General features: G+C 41.2%; 1 protein-coding gene across 2 annotated transcripts in view; it reads left to right on the top strand.

The window, feature by feature from the left end:
• The first annotated feature begins 7,111 nt into the window (after positions 1-7,111).
• The window catches only part of CLTB (clathrin light chain B), a 53,320-nt gene continuing 42,957 nt past the window's right edge, over positions 7,112-17,474 (top strand). Inside the window, exon 1 of one of the 2 annotated variants that reach the window (XM_077472389.1) lies at positions 7,112-7,461. In XM_077472389.1, coding sequence (XP_077328515.1) covers positions 7,275-7,461 — 187 coding nt within the window. In that variant the 5' untranslated portion in view covers positions 7,112-7,274. The remainder of the gene's footprint in view (positions 7,462-17,474) is intronic. The other variant, XM_077472390.1, reaches the window with a different exon arrangement.

Below are 17,474 nucleotides of genomic sequence, written 5' to 3'. Positions count from 1 at the left end.
GATTTACAGAAGATCTGTAAAGATTTTTTTTGGTGTCACATCACTAATTTATTCTGCACTCAGAGCATATTATTATGATATCTATTTAGTTTGATATTATTGAAATAGGTTTGATATCATTCAAACGTAACATTGTACATGCAGTTTCTCAATTTGAGCAATTGGGACTCTGCTTTAGTCTTTCACTTTTAATTTAGATTTTTCACCATTTCTAAACACCTTTTAAATAATTGTATTTTTTTTTCTGAATTTCACCATGTGGACTCTGCTTTTTAGTTTTTTAATTTCAGGTTATTCACCACTTCTGAATATTTTTGAATTCATTTTTTATTTTCTGAATTTCACAATTTAGATTAATTTATTAGCGCTGCACCCACCCCATATTTTCCACTGTTTTAAAGTTTTGTATTTAGGACTTTTGGTGCTGGCAGCTTTATTTAAAGATATTTGATTTATTTTTTGCAATAACATATCGATTATGCAGTGCAGCGTTAACCGTTTCGATTTGTTTTTTCCGATCTGTAAAGAAAAGTTGGACCAAAATCCCTCCTGAGATGTATGCAAACCTGGTAACTAACTGCAAGAAACGTCTTACCTCTGTGCTTGCCAATAATGGTTTCTTCACCAAGTACTAAGTCATGCTTTGCTTGGGGATCAAGTATTTAATTCACTGAACTGCAACTCAATTTATAACATTTATATCATGGTTTTTTTTCTTGATTTTTGGTTGATGTTCTGTTTCTATCATTTAAAATATGCTAAAAATTATAGACCCTTCACTTCTTTGTATGTGGGCAAAATCTGCAGGGGATCAAATAATTATTTTCCCCACTGTATGAGTCTTTTCACTGTTTACATGTTTTTAATCTTTGTATAATAAATATTTGATATTTTATCATACTTAAGGCGTTCATTTAGTTTCTAGGGGGTTTTTTTGTACAAATTTCTCTTATGCCTCTTAGGCCGCGTACACACGCGCGGACTGTTCGCCCAACTTTGTCCGTCCAACAGTTTCGGCAAACAGTCCGCTCAAACTTAGCATGGACGGACATGGCCACACACGACGGACGAACAGTTTGCTGAAACCGTGCGCGATGACGTGAACGGCACGTACGACGGGACGAAAAATACGACGTCCTATACACTGCATTATAGCTTTCGGCGTGAAAATCCTTTCTGAGCATGCGCGCAACTTTGTTTGACGAACAAGCCTACACACGGGCGGACTGTTCGCTCAAACAAGGTTTCAGCGGACAGTTTTTCGGAAATTCGGAAAAAAACCTTGTCCGTCCAACTGTCCGCTGAAACTGTCCGCTGAAAGCCCACACACGAGCGGACTGTCCGCCCAAACACTGTTCAGCGGACAAAGTTGGGCGAACAGTCCGCCCGTGTGTACGCGGCCTTATACACACGACCGGTTTTCCCGTCAGACTAAACTTCGAAGGTTTTTCTGACGGAGTTCCGACAGCAGAACGCTGTCGGAACTCCGTCAGAAAAACCTTTGAAGAGGAAAAACCTTCAGCGGAACGCTGAAACTGTTGTGCGTATACACAATCACACCAAAGTCCGATCGTTAAGAACGCGGTGACGTACAGCACGTACGACGAGATTAGTAAAAGGAAGTTCATTGGCCAGTAGCCAATAGCTGCCCTTGCGTAGCTTTTGGTCCGTCGGAACAGCATACACACGAATGGTTTTCCCGATAGGAATTGATTCCGTCGTAAAGATTTAAAACATGTTCTATTTCTAGGTCCGTCAGAATTTTCAAAAGAAAAAGTCAGATGAACACACGATCGGATTATCCGATGAAATGATTCCGTCTGACCTTTTATGCCGGAAAGTCTGACAGTGTGTACATGACATTAGGATGTTGTACCAGACACTTTGTCCAAGATTTGGAAGGCCCCTTTGGGTATTTCTTCCTCCCATCTACTACTTTTTTTTAAAAGAGGAGGAGCCCTTATTTGCTGCTAACAACCAGAGGAGTTACCTTTGCAAATCTCTATCTGACCTAAAGGGATCTTACATTTTGGCAAGTGCGGTTTTGGAGGGGGAGCATTTTCACACCTGCATGGAAACAGCACATTTAAGCTTGCCTTATCAAGATCACAACTGCATTTGGGCACAGAGCCTGTTAAATGTCTATGTGGATTTATTATTTAAGGTGTATGAAATATTTATGTACTTCTGTATTGTAATTGTCCGGTCCCCCCTCTAGATTGTAAAGCTCTGCGCAAACTGTTGGCGCTATATAAATCCTGTATAATAATAATAATATATATTTGTATATACAGTAGGTTCATTTAGAGTACTGGTTTACTTTTAAGCACTTCATATTTATATGGTATTTATTCACATTCTAACATAGGAGAGATGTGTAGAGGAATGCCATAACAATAGTATTTGTTGCCTTCTTCCCGACAATATGAAGAGAAAATTGGAATGGGGAGGCTATATTGGACTTTGACGGTACTGTATACCAACTGAAGCAGAGCATTGTAAATAAAATACTTGAAAAAGTTTATTACATATATATATATATATATATATATATATATATATATATATATATGTAATAAACTTTTTCAAGTATTTTATTTACAATGCTCTGCTTCAGTTGGTATACAAGAGGGACCTAAATCCCCTTTAGTGAGTCAGCTGGGCAAACATTCTAACTGGCTGTGCAGGGAACAGTGAACACAAGTTGCAAAAAAAAAAAAAAAAACTTGTTAGGCTTGCTTCTGTAATGGAAATTTGTAGGTTCTGTATATAAATTGTTTTCTATTATATATGTATTGCACGATGCCCTCACTGTGCACACGGCACTAATAATGTTTTCAGTACATGTTTTGCATTCTTTCGAGTTCTGATTAGAATAAGCCTGCCTATGTAACGCCCCTTGTTACCATAAACGTACAATTGTAATATTAATGTGATATCTACGTAATCATGTGTATAAAAACCTTCACATGCGTCATAATAAAGGAGAACGGTTATTTGGAAAGATGCTGAGCGTATCTTTTGTGTCTGTTCCCTACTGCAGTAGTTATTAATTTGGAACCACTAATCAATATGAGGATAGGAGTTGCCTATCATCAAAATATCCATTTCACTTCACACTGGGGTGGCTTTAAAGTCGCCCGACTCTGAAGCCGCCCCGCACAGTGCAACTTCAGCGCAGCTTGCAAAGGACTTCTTTAATAGAAGTCAATGCAAGCTACTCCGAAGTCACCTCCAAGTAATGCAGGAACCCTTTTCTAAGTCGGAGCGACTTTAGTCGCTCCTATTAGAACGGCTCCTTTGCACTGAATAGAGCACGACTTGTCAGACGACTAAGTCGTCTGACAAATTGCCCCAGTGTGAACCGACACTAACTGTTTTTCCTTATTTGCAATACAAATATAAAAATATTAATTTTTACACAGGCTTGCAATTTTTTGGAAAACAGTTCTACTGTATATAATTATTGGCTACACATTTTCCCATCACCAGCAGAAATAAATATATACTATGGATCCATTTATGCATGATCACAATAATTTAAAATCAAAGTTTTGTGAATAATAAAAAAAAAAAAAACATTACTAGGAGCCGTGCTTATCATGAAAGAATATTCCCTGTGCTGATGGCTGCTGTGTTTGGTTGAAATTCGATGATCTATGTATGCCCGCTGCATGAAAATGCAAACATGCTACATTGTTATGCACGCCCCCTCAAGGCTCGGGCCACATCTATGAAGTTTGCTTTTGATTGTTTCTGCGGTGCTTTTTGTGGTGCGTTTTACATTTTTAATTTCATGCGTTTTGCATTTGTTATGCTTTTTTTTGGGCCAATTTGTTGTGAGGCAGATTCAAAAACACAAATCGTGGCAAAAATGTGCTACATGCTTTTGGCTCCATTCACACCAATGCGTTTTTTTCATGCTTTCTTGCAGAAACGGAGGACATGTTTTTTAACATAGGTCCCTTTGGAACAAGTTCACATTAATGCATTTTTGTGCCTCTTCTTTTTTGAAAAGGGTTAGGGACTTTTTTTAAAGCGGTAGTAAACCCGCAATTTTTTTTTATTTTTTTTTAAACCTGCAAAGCAAAAGGCATAATGAGCTAGTATGCACCGCATACTAGCTCATTATGAAATACTTACCTTAGAACGAGGCCCCGACATCTGGCCCGATCCACGCCGAGGGAGCTGACATGCTCCCTCGGCGTTTCTTCCGGGTATCGCGGCTCTGGCACTGTGAGTGGCCGGAGCCGCGATATGGTCACTCCCGCGCATGCGCGCGGGAGACTTCAGTCCGGCCGGTCGGCCGCTGCCGGATTTTCACGGCGAGAACCCCCTTGTGCGCATGCGCCGCTGCAGTCAGCGGCGCATACCGAGGGGAATATCTCCTAAACCGTGCAGGTTTAGGAGATATTTTTTTTACCTACAGGTAAGCCTTATTATAGGCTTTCCTGTAGGTAAAAGTTAAAAAATTGAGCATACAACCACTTTAAACGTGAAATGCTACTTTTTTTGTTTCGCTTTTTTGGTTCAATAGAGTTCAATGGAGATGCTGCAGAAAAGCATGCAGTGTGTTTTTTTATCAAGTTTTTAACTCGTTTTGCATTATTTAATCTGCCCAACAAATTGGCCAAATAAAAACGCATCAAAAACACATGTCCAAAAACGTGGAAAACACAACAAAAAGCACAAAAACAAAAGCAACATGCATAGGTGTGAATGGAGCCTTTCTGCAGCTTCTCCATTAAAGTCTATTGAACCAAAAAGCAAAAAAAGGACCGTTTTGCATTACCACTTCAGCCCCAGAAGGTTTTACCCCCTTCATGACCAGGACATTTTTTTGCGATACAACACTGCGTTACTTTAACCACTTGCCGACCAGCCATGCAGTTGTACTGCAGCATGGCTCAGCTGTGCGAATTGTCGTTATGCTATGCCGGTAGCATAAACGGCCACTAGGGGGCGCTTGCGCACTGCCAGAGGCCCTGGTCACTCCCCGAGCCGATGGGAGTGCCCGGCGGTCTTGATTGCCACCGGCTCCCACGATCGCTCGGGGCACACGGAGAACCGGAAGCTGTGTGTGTAAACACACAGTTTCCGGTTCTCTGAGCAGTGAACTGACAGATCGTCTGTTCATACAGAGTATGGACAGTGATCTGTTAGTTTCCCTGCACAGTCCTCTCCCACCTTCAGTTAGAACAATCCCTAGGATACATATTAACCCCTTCACTGCCCGTGAAATTTTTACAGTAATCAATGCAATTTTAATCGCACTGATCACTGTATTAATGCCAAATGGTCCCAAAAATGTATCAAAATTGTCCGACGTGTCTGCCAAAATGTCGCAGTCATGATAAAAAAATCTCTGATCGCCGCAATTACTAGTAAAATAAATAAATAAAAAAGCCATAAAACGATCAGCTATTTTGTAGATGCTATAACTTTTGCGCAAACCAATCAATATACGCTTATTGCAATTTTTTTTACCAAAAATATGTAGAAGAATATGTATCAGCCTAAACTGAGGAAAAAAAAAATATAATTTGTTTTGTTTATAGCACAAAAAATAAAAACCACAGAAGTGATCAAATACCACAAAAGAAAGCTCTAACTATGGGAAAAAAAGGACGTCAATTTTGTTTGGGAGCCACGTCGCACGACCGTGCAATTGTCAGTTAAAGCGATGCAGTGCCGAATCCCAAAAAGTGGTCTGGTCTTTGGCCAGCCAAATGGTTCGGGGGGCTGAAGTGGTTAACTGAAAATTGTGTGGTCGTGTGATGATAAGCGCTGCGCAAACTGTTGGCGCTATATAAATCCTGAATAATAATATTAATAATAATAATATACCAAAATAAAATGTATGTCCTTTTTTCCCACAAGTAGAGCTTTCTTTTGGTGGTATTTGATCACCTCTGCGTTTTTTATTTTTTGTGCTAGAAACAAAAAAAAAGAGTGACAAATTAAAAAAAATATATATATATATTTTTACTTTTTGCTATAAAACATATCCAATAAAAAAATGTAAAAAATCTAATTCATATGTGAATTGCAGTGGCCGGCAGCATTGATATGTATATCATGCCCCCCTGAGGTCATATCCACAGTAATCTCTAGCAACCAGTCAACAAGCAGAAATCATGTGCTGTAACCTCTAGTAACTAATCAGTGAGCCGTAATGTGTGCTGTAACCTCTAGCAACCAGTCAGTGAGCGGTAATGATACACTGTAACCTCTGGCAACCAATCGCAATAGCTGCCTGATCTGATTCCGTAAACTGATTTTGAGTCTAGCTGCTATTTATTTTATGTCTCAGAGCAGGTGGAGAGAAAAACTGCATTGGGGGGGGGGGGCAAGAAAGGTTTTGCCCAGGGTCCAATCAATATTAAAGATGGCCCTGGAGGGCAGGAAGCGCTACCTCCCTGAAATTAGTTTGCCACCTCCCTAAAATTAGTTTTTTCAGGTTGGGACGTCTGACTTGGTATGTCTGGATAAGCAACAGTAATGCCGCGTACATATGACCGGACTTTACGGCAGACTAGGTCAGATGGTCTTCCCGACAGATGTTCGGCGGAGGTCCGACGGACTTTCTGAATGAAACGGACTTGGCCACACACGACTGGGCTAAGTCAGTTTGAAAGTCTGTTTGTTTTGAACATGATGACATAAACGGGACTAAACAAGGAAGTTCAATAGCCAGTAGCCAATAGCTGCCCTTGCGTCGTATTTGGTCTGTCAGACCAGCACACAGACTGTTTTCCCGATTTTTAGTCTGTCGGATAGATTTGAAATACGTTTTATTTCTAGGTCCATCTGACTTTTGGGAAAAAAAAGGTCCGCTGGAGCCCACACACGATCGAATTGTTTCCGACGGATTCTATGTCCGCCGGAAAGTCCCATCGTGTGTACGCGGCATTAGGCTCCAGAAGAAGAAGAAGGCTGAGGATGTGAGATTTTGGAAGGCAGCACATTATCTCAGTAGGAATAATCTTGTTGCAGGCCCTGTGATGCCTCCTATGCCTATACTGCATGACACAGCCCTATTCTCTCTGGGCACAGGATAGTCCTGGAGAAGAGAAGAACGCCACCTGGCGGCCTGGTGTTGGAGGTGTCAGTCCTGATGTCATAGTCCTGCCTCTTGATGGGAGATCAGTAGTCACAGGGCTGGGTGCTGTATAGACTGGGAATGGCTCGGACCTCCTGTTAGGATCTGGCCCGATCTGTAGATCCAGCAGGTGACACACACAGAGAACGGGAAGGATCACATCTCGGTAAACATGTCTGACGATTTCGGCTTCTTCTCCTCCTCGGAGAGTGCCGGGGCCCCAGCAGAGACAGAAGAAGACCCAGCTGCCGCTTTCCTGGCCCAACAAGAGAGCGAGATCGCCGGCATCGAGAATGACGAGGGCTTCGGAGCCGTGCTGGTCACCAGCCAAGCCTCCTCCATAGAGCAGTCCGACCTGGGTGAGTCATGGATCTGCTTGGCCGCAGAGCTGACATTTTGTGCTGGCCGCTTTTGTCAAGGTCACAGGAGAGCAGGTGCAGGATCCTGTACAGGATGTAGATGGGGGAACATGGAGCTGATCCCATCCTATCAGCATCCTTTCTCCCTGGATCATGGGTGGATGGGGGGCTATTGTAGAAGATAGCCCCTACTATTACCATAGTCATGTCTTATGGGAGGAAATCCCAAATGACAACCCTTATGCCTCATATTGTCTTCTATTTTCTGCATTGCACATTATCACCCCTCCTGCCTCCCACAAAGGCCGTCACTGTGATGGGATGGCTCCTAAGATGCCCGTCCCTTTTTTATATTAATCAGTACATGGCATTTCTATTTCTTATTTGAGATCAAATTGGATGTTTTTTGGGATCAGACACCGGGAAAGGTAGTCAATATGGAAATTTTCAGCTGACGTGTTGTTCCTTTAACTGTTTCAATACCAGCCACTTACACCCCCTTACTGCCCAAGCCAATTTTCAGCTTTCAGCGCTGTCGCTGTTTAAATGACAATTGCGCGGTCATGCTACACTTTGTTACCGCAAATAGAGCTTTCTTTTGGTGGTATTTAATCACCTCTGGGGTTTTTATTTTTTACTAAACAAACAAAAAGACCGAAAATTTTGAAACAAAAAAGTTTTTCTTTTGTTTCTGTTATAAAATTTTGTAAATAAGTACATGTTCTCTTTCACTGATGGGCACTGATAAGGCGGCACCGATGGCCACTGACTATGGGCACTGACAATAGGCACTGATGGGTGGTACTGATATGCACCACTGATGGGCACTCATGGGTGGCACTGGTGGGCTCTGATAGGCGACACTGATGGGCACTGAAAGACTGCACTGATGGGTACTTATGGGTAGCACTGATAGGCGGCACTGCTGGGCACTGATTCGTGGCACTGATGGACACTGATATGCGGCACTGATAGATGACATTGATAGGCATCACTGATGGCACTGGCAGGCATTGGGGATGGGCACTGATTGGCATTTCCCTGGTGGTCTAGGGTCGCATACTTGGTGGTCCAGTGTGGTGACATCCTTGGTGGTCCTGGCAGCATCCTGGTGATTCTGGGTGGCCATCCGAGGGGTGACAGTGCTAATAAACAATCAGCACAGACCCCCCTGTCAGGAGAGCAGCCAATCGACTCTCCTCTACTCGTGTCTGTCAGACGCGAGTGAGGAAAAGCCAATCAATGGCTCTTCCTGTTTACATCGTGATCAGCCATGATTGGACACGGCTGATCACATGGTAAAGAGCCTCCATCACATGCGATCTTGCACAGCCCACCAGTGTGAACCCAGCCTCACTCCCAACCTTGGAACCCTTTGCCCCTCCACAATTTATAAAACCCACATTTTGTTTATTTATTTTTTGTTTATATATCTTTTCTTTTCTTTTTCTTTTTTGTTTACAAACTTTTATGAAGAGTAGTTTATATAACAAAATGAGAAGTAACAAGCATAGTACATCCAGGAAATAGCATACAATCGGTGCATATTCATAATATATTATATATTCTTTTTTTTTGTTTGTTTGTATAATTACGTTTTATTGATTTTCAAACCATAGAAAAGGAACAAAACTTTTTAAAGAGGAAGTAAACCCTGATGGGTTTACTTCTTTGTTTCCCTGCAAAGGTAAAGCATAATGGGCTACTATGCATCGCATAGTAGCCCATTATGTGTCACTTACCTAACACAGGAGCCAGCAATGTCACCGCTGTCCCCTGTAGTCCGGAGCTTCCATCTTCTTCCGGGTATCGCTGCTCCGGCCACCCACAGCGCCGGAGCAGCAATGATGTCACTACCGCGCATGTGCACGGGAGCCGCCACTAACTGCATATCACCGTTAGCAGCGACATGCTGCTAACGGCGATAGTGCGCCTGCGCACCGCTGTCTACGGCGCATGCGCCGTAGACAGCGGTGCCTCTCTTTTTGTAAATATCTCCTAAACCATGTAGGTTTAGGAGATATTTCTTGGACCTACAGGTAAGCCTTAATCTAGGCTTACCTGTAGGTCAAAATGGTTTGTAAGGGTTTACAACCACTTTAAGCATTTGTTACCCCAACACTTTATATTTCTTATCTCTTTGTATTGCTTCCTTTGTGTGAAATCCCTGGTGTTCCTGTCAGTACGCTTGCTTTCCTATGAACAACTGTCCACGCTAAGCAGGAGAGCACATTGTGGTCAGTTTTCTAGCTATGCTGGGAACTCTGTGTGCTCTCCTCCAATGGTCAGACTTGTCCTGACACCCCCCCCCCCCCCCCCACTGCACAGCCATTCACTGAAAAGCTAAGTGTGCTGCTGCTTCTCCTCCCCCCAGCTCAGAACAGAAGGAATGTGATCACTAATAAAAAAAGGGAAGACAAGGTATTTATAATGTTGTTTTTTAATATCTATACACAAATGTTTTGCATTTAATTTCTATTGTAAACTGAATGGATTGTTTTACAAAGTGATCATTTACAGTCACTTTATGTACAATTTCAATTGTTCTCTGGGAACATACAGCGTACAGCATGACATGTACATAACGAGTAGACAAAGCTTAGTAAACAAAGTGCTTCTGAAACTACATCATATGCCAAAGTACATATAAATAGAGTGAAGAGAAAAGATGGTAGCTCATTACCTGGAATACCCCAGAGAACCAAAAGAAAAAGGAGGATTAAAAGGGATGGAAGAAAAAGAGTAAGAAGAAGGCATTACCTACTATCACCCAGGTATTGTAAAGTTTAAAAAGTGGGGGTAAATCATGATGAACATCTGGTTCAAAAAATACAAATAGGTTTCCATGAGGTTTAAAAGAGGATATACTCAATAATCTGGTATCTCTGATGAATAGTACATCCACCCCACCCAAAATTCTCTAAATATTTCTTGTGATTCTTAGCAGTGTACACCATAACATAATAACATGGGGGCACAGTATAATGTTTGGGGGGCCATGGCCCCCTTTGCCCCCCCCAGTGACACCACTGCATAATATATATTATTTTGTTATATCTCAAAGATATATATTCAAGTATATATCTAAAAAAAAGGGGGAGAAAATAATAAAATAAGGTACAAAGTAGGTATAAGTATCACATGTAAAAAAGAGAAAGGTAACTGCAATGACTCAACAATAAGGTACTGCATGTAGAAAAAAAATAACGATTACATAATTAAAATGTTCAAATTCAAGATTATGATGATAAAGCATCATTTGGAAGTCTTTATAAGAACCACGCATCCGATTTAGAATCAAATAGCCATCTACAGCTATGTAGAGTGAATTTTTTCCTTTAACATAATATCAGCTAATCTTGCTATCATTTGTTAGAATGGAATGGTTGTTGATTTCCAATGTAGGGCAATGGTTCAGTGAGTGACTACACATATAGTATGTATTCAATTTACCAAAAATAAAGGCAAGTCAGGTAGTAAGTACGGGGATAGGGTTGTCCAGCGTCCAGGGCAAGGATCAAGAATTGTGCCCCCTCCCTCACTATTAATACATGCAATAGAATGGGTTTTAAATTGACCTGTTTGCCAACCAAGCTGTTAATAAGAGTTTTTAGCCTCTTGCCATGTAGGAGCTGTTTTTTCGCGTTCCCAAAATATGTGTAAAAATATACAATTTTCTTAACACTGTCTCCCAGCAGCCCTTTAAGTGGGCTTTAATACCAGGAGGCGGCACAGCTCCTCTATCATATGATTGCTGTGGTTGGTTCTTACAAAATTGGAGCCCGTCCTGCTCGCTCTCAATCAGAAGCCATGGCAGACAGCTGCCAGAGACAGCTTGGTCAGCATGCTCTCAGCACAGAACCTCAGGCCGCTGTGGACTCATACATATAGCGGCAGGGCACTAAATCCCAAATTTCCTGCCAATCCCAATACAGAGATGAAACAAATACTACTACATAAGTTGTACCTTTTTTTTATCTGCAGTTTCCTTTTCTCTATAGTCTTTCAAAGTACATAATTTATACAAGTTTGTCTGAGTTGTCAAAAAACAGGTGGCGGAGAACTGAAGTTAAGGCCCATACACACGACACGAAAATCGGAAATAAAATTTCATCCACCTAACGATCTGCCGATTTTCGGATCGTTAGTATGGTGCTTTTGACAGCTGATTCTTGTTTTTCATCAGACAAAAGCTGGATGTGCAGACTACAACATTTTTGTCGTACGTGAACGCAACTTTGAAAATCAACTTTGCCCTGAAAGTGCACTTGGAAGTAAAGTCGCTGTAGATCCGAGGGGGACATGCAAGGAAAATAAAAAACAGCATTTTAGCTTGCACATGATTGGATGATAAAATCAGCAGAGCTTCCCCTCATTTCAGATCTACCCCTTAGATTTAGAGCGAGTGCACTTCCAAGTGCACTTTCAGTGCAAAGTGGAAATACCTTTCGTAAATAACCCCCCTTGCGATCTTTAGTGATACAAGTACACACTATAGAGCAGGGATCTCAAACTGGTGGCCCTCCAGCTATTGCGAAACTACAAGTCCCATCATGCCTCTGCCTGTGGGAGTCATGCTTGTAATGGTCATCCTTGCCATGCCTCATGGGACTTGCTGGGGGGCCACCAGTTTGAGACCCCTGCTATAGAGAGATATGCGTTGTTCATCTTTCACGTCTGAGGTTTACAACCACTTTAATCTCTGTATTAGATTAATTCCTATGATCATCAACTTTTAGTAGTCAAAATGCAGTATGTTTTCTCATTGAGGTATTAAAAAAAAAACAATGGCGCATTTTGGCGATGATCATAGTAATTAATCTATTACAAAAATGATGGGCAGAATGTGTGCACCTTGCATTAATGTGTGTGACATTCATCCAACAAATGTTTTAGAAATAGGTCGCCTAATGTAGGCTGATTTCTGCATAACAAGAAAATATAAAAGGTGTGAACAATCCAGTCTGAGTTTGTGTGGTCATTGTTTTCCTGTACACAGCTACACTGTGAGTTGTTGGTATGGTATGGAGATTTGACTCCATGTGTAGGACATCTGATATCTTCTTTAAGCACATCCTTTTACAAGATCTATGCGCTGGACCTCGTCTCATAGACAGACCAATAATCCTGCACTGCACACACAATAGGACTGTTATACACAAGGTGATTCCTGCAGCTGTTACCCTAATTAGCTGCGTAATATAACCGAATGACCCCTTTCCCAATGGATATCTCATCCATCTGCAGCCCATACATTTGCCAACTGCAGTCCAGAGATAAAAGACTTGAAAGCTGGAGCGGGGCAGTGGAAATATATGATTGTTGCCTATAGCACCAAATCATTATTTTTTATTCTATAACCTCCATTTTTAAAATGAAGGTCTAATGTCATTTTCCTCAATTAGCTTCCACATGGACATACTTAAAGCAGGGGCAATAGGACACTCATATTTGTCCAGTAAGGAGTATAATATAAACACAAAATGACTTGGTAAATGTAAATTTCCATAGAGGTGTTGTCTTGCAATGTTTGTATAGTAACTGGTCTTGAAAAGCCTTGGCTAGCTCAAATTTATTTGATCAAATGACAAGCAATGTAGTGCAGGAAGTCAGCTTGTATGGGCAACACGAGGCATTCAGCTAGTAGTCATTTATTTACTGACATCAGGAACCCAGTATGGATCTGTGTGACACATTCAAACATTTTATCTTGTTTCCTGGTGCAAGCAGGCTAAATGTTTCCTCTTTTTCATTTATTTTACTTTCATTTAATTGATTTATTCATTTTTTCTGTGTTTTTGTGCTTTGTGGTTTCAACGTTAACAAAGAGAGGTTTTAATAGGAAAGCTTCCCAGAAAAAAAATGGAGGGTGCCATTGCTAGTTTCTTATCCTGAAAATACTAATTGCCTGGAGGTCATACTGACCCTCTGTCTTTCAACCTCAACAGGCCTTTAGTCAGTAAAGAATGACTAAAGGCCTGTACACATGATCAGAAAATTGTACAAAAAATACTGCTTTCGAATTAACCTTCCGATAATCTGATCATTAGTGCACAGCCTTTGAGAGCCGATCACGAAAGTTCATCTGATACCGTGTTTCCCTGAAAGTAAGACCTACCCTGAAAATAAGACCTACTGTGATTTTCGGGGAGGGTTGCAATATAAGCCCTACCCCGAAAATAAGCCCAAGTTTAAAGTGTTTGTAAACTTCTGGGATCCACTCTATTACAGTATTATATAATGTAAAAGGTGTGTGTTTCTGTAATATAATTTAGTCAACTGATCCCCCGCTGCTCTCCTCTGATCTCACTGATCCCCCGCTGCTATCCTCTTCTGCCAGCTGTCAGCAAGGGGGGTCTTGGGCTCCCCTTCCTCTGCAGTGCTCGTGGCGGGGAAGACCGCTTATCGGCAAGCGCTGATCGGCACCATAGGAAGTTATGTGACACAATTGGTTTACAGAAACTCACACCTTTTACATTATATACTACAGTAAGGGCTCATTTACACTTGCTTAGGCTTCAGCACACATTAAGGGCTCATTTACACTTGCTTCAAAATAAGGCTTCGGACATGCTTTGTTAAAGCTCTCTGAACGCCAGTCAAAGCTCCTGTCACTAAAATAAAATGGTTAGCTTACAGTCCTGTTTACACCTTGCTTTGCTTTGGCTTTGCTTCAAAAATGATACCCCATGTTGCTTTAGTTGTGCTATGAAGCGTCTACAAAGCCTCCATAGAAGTCTATGGCAAAGTTCACTTGAATCTAAGTTAACCCACTCGTTCTCTGTGTTCCTCCCAAGACCTCCTGATCTCTAGCTCCCTCTTTACCTCTTCCCATGCTCGCCTCCAGAACTTTTCCTGAGCCTCTCCTATCCTATGGTACTCCCTACACCTAGCTGCCTGAATATCTCCTAATCTGTTTACTTTTAGACGCTCCCTGAAAACCCTTCTCTTCAGAGAAGCCTATTTTCTCCATCAGCTCATCTCTTACACTTATTACCTTTGACTACTTAGTACTTAGTACTTAGAGCTTACAATCTAGGCGGGAGGGTCAAGTAGTACTAACAAGCAGGGCCCCCTGATTCCTCCTGTATTGAATTGTATTGTAATTGTACTGTCTGCCCTCATGTTTTAAAGTGCTGCACAAACTGTTAGCACTATATACAACCTGTATAATAATGATGATAATAGGTTTTTCTTTTAATCAGTACAGTTTTTGTCCAAAAATACAACACAAATACAATACATTACATCACTTATGAATTTTTGTTCTGTCATATGAGAATTTAATCTTCATTTTCAATAGCATGCAAAAAAATATATCATTCGTTTGATAACCTCACTGTGGGGGTTATTTCTGAAAGGCAAATCCACTTTGCACACTACAAGTGCACTGCAAGTGCGCTTGAAATTGCACTGAAAGTGCACTTGGAAGTAAAGTCGCTGTAGATCCGAGGGGGACATGCAAGGAAAATAAAAAAACAGCATTTTAGTTTTCACATGATTGGATGATAAAATCAGCAGAGCTTCCCCTCATTTCTGATCTACCCCTCAGATTTACAGTGACTGCACTTTCAAGTGCACTTGTAGTGCAAAGTGGATTTGCCTTTTGTAAATAACCCCCACTGTGTAAAAGCTGGGTATAAACTAGTAAAATTTTGAGTGAATTTTTTTATTGTAACATTCATATTTTTATTTTTTCCTAATCACTAGTCAGTGGTGCATACTTTATTGCACATTGATAATATACAATGAAATGTGCATTTTACCATACCACAATACATAGATGTGAATGAGTCTTAAATTCTCCTTTAAAAAAATAAATAAAAAAATAACAAACATATTATACTTACCTCCTCTGTGCAGTTGGTTTTGCACAGAGCAGCCCAGATTCTCCTCTTCTTGGGTCCCTCTTTGCTGCTCCTGGCATCTTCTGCCTATCGAGTGCCCCCACAATCAGTAGCTTCCTATGGGGGCACTGGAGCCTTACAGCCCTGTGTGTCCATTCAGAGATGGAGTCCCAACCCGGCCCGCCCCATCTATTCTGTGATTGGCTGACTGTCTTTAATTGACAGCCTCAGGTGCCAATGGCGCCGCTGCTGTGTCTCAGTCAATCAGGAGGAGTGTCCTGGACGGCTTAGACATTTGTGGACATCGAAGGTGAGAGAAGGGGCTCAGGTAAGTAATTAGGGGGTGCTAGGGAGGCTGCTACACACAAAAGGTTTTTTATCGTATTGCATAGAATACATTAAGATAAAAAAAATTTCTGCGTTTACAACTTTTTTAATCTTTTATTTTTTAATTTTGAGAAGTGTTCTGGAGGCTGATCCTGTTGGACAATCTAGTCTCATTTTAGCTTTTAGTTTCTTCCCTGACTGTGGGATATTAGCCTCCAGGAATTACTGATTAACCCCCCTAGCAGTAATCCAGAGTCTGGCTCGGGGTAGGAATATACTGATAGGAGCGGTAACCCCGAGCCAGACTCGGGATCGCTTTGCTGGATGCAGGGGAGGACACAGTGAGACTAACTTACCTTGTCCCCTGGATCCAGCGATGTCCTCCGTGCTGTGTGATCGAGCTGTCCTCCGCTCGATTTACAGTGCCAAATGCCGCCGAGCTCCGTTCCCTGCGGCGTTACGGCGCACGGGATCGGAGAACGGCCGCAAATTAAAAAAAGTAAAAGTACATAAAACACACACAGCACTGTAATCTGTAAGATTACAGTGCTGTATTACAAAATGACACACCCCCTTTGTCCCTAGTGGTCTGTGCAGTGCCCTGCATGCACTTTTATATTATAAATACTGTTTTTTCTGCCTGGAATTTGTAGATTGTCCATAGCAACCAAAAACTGTCCCTTTTTCAGTGTTTTAGGATTTGAATACATTATTGAATATTTTTTTATTATTCTTTATTATATTATATTATAAACTTTATCATACCCGGGATGTCTGCTAGACTCTGGTTTGAACATATTTAAGAGAGTTATTCCTAAGAATTACAGGACTACAATATAAGACGCCAAATTTCCATGCAAAATAATTGTACCGCTTTCAGCACCTAAATCCAGGCTGAATCATACCGCCAGGTTACTAAAAGTATTACAAGCTTATTTACATCTCAGCATTCAGGCCACAATCAGACTGAAAATGTGTTCTTTACTTTACACTTGATTCAAACTCATATTTTGACTACTCACTTCCTGGCTCCGTTGTCAGGCTTTGTTTTATTTTCAGTTGGTGTTTGAGTACAGCATCTGAACAGTTTTTTACTTTTATGTGAACACAATGAGGTTGATTTACTAAAGGCAAAAAAATAGATTGCATTCTGCAAGTGCAGTTGCTCTGGAGCTAAGGAAATGAGGGGGAAGCTCTGCTGACATATAATCACACACATAGGATGGACTTGATGGACTTGTGCCTTTTTTCAACCTCACCTATGTAATATGTAACTTCCATCATCCAGTCATGTGCAAGCAAAAATTCTGTTTTATTATTTTCCTTATGTGAATGGATGTTCTTGGCAAAGTAAAGCTCCCCCTCATTTACTAAGCTCTGGGGCAACTGCACTTGCAGAGTGTAACTGCATTTGCAAAGTGCACTTTAAATCCACCCCAATGTAAATGTTTTCTATAGGGATTTTTTGTCATTAATCAGGGCTGCTGGAGGAATTATATTTGTCTTTTGTGCCTAAGCTGGAATTACAATGTGGTTCCTAAGAATAGTGACTTAGGCCAGCCATACATGGTTCGAATCTCGGCTGAAATTTCAACCGTTAATGGGCAGGCTGTATGTACCAAGTTGATCGATTGATTAACTTGGGTACCACCACTAGCATGATGGATTATCTTGCGATTATTGCTAGCAGCTGTTATAGCCGCTAATAATCCTATGTCTTCTGTGCCCAGTATCACTAAAAATAGCATATCAACAAAACCCAAATACTATAGGACAAAGTAATAGCCCCTCTTGGGGTCCTTACACACAGTACTGATATACAGTGGCATCACCCCCCTC

Source organism: Lithobates pipiens, unplaced genomic scaffold, assembly GCF_037356315.1.
Source record: "Lithobates pipiens isolate NorthernLeopardFrog02 unplaced genomic scaffold, aLitPip1_a1.2 Scaffold_8, whole genome shotgun sequence".
Classification (NCBI taxonomy): domain Eukaryota; kingdom Metazoa; phylum Chordata; class Amphibia; order Anura; family Ranidae; genus Lithobates; species Lithobates pipiens.
The sequence above is the reverse complement of the archived record's forward strand: the minus strand, read 5'-3'. Positions and strand labels throughout refer to the sequence as shown.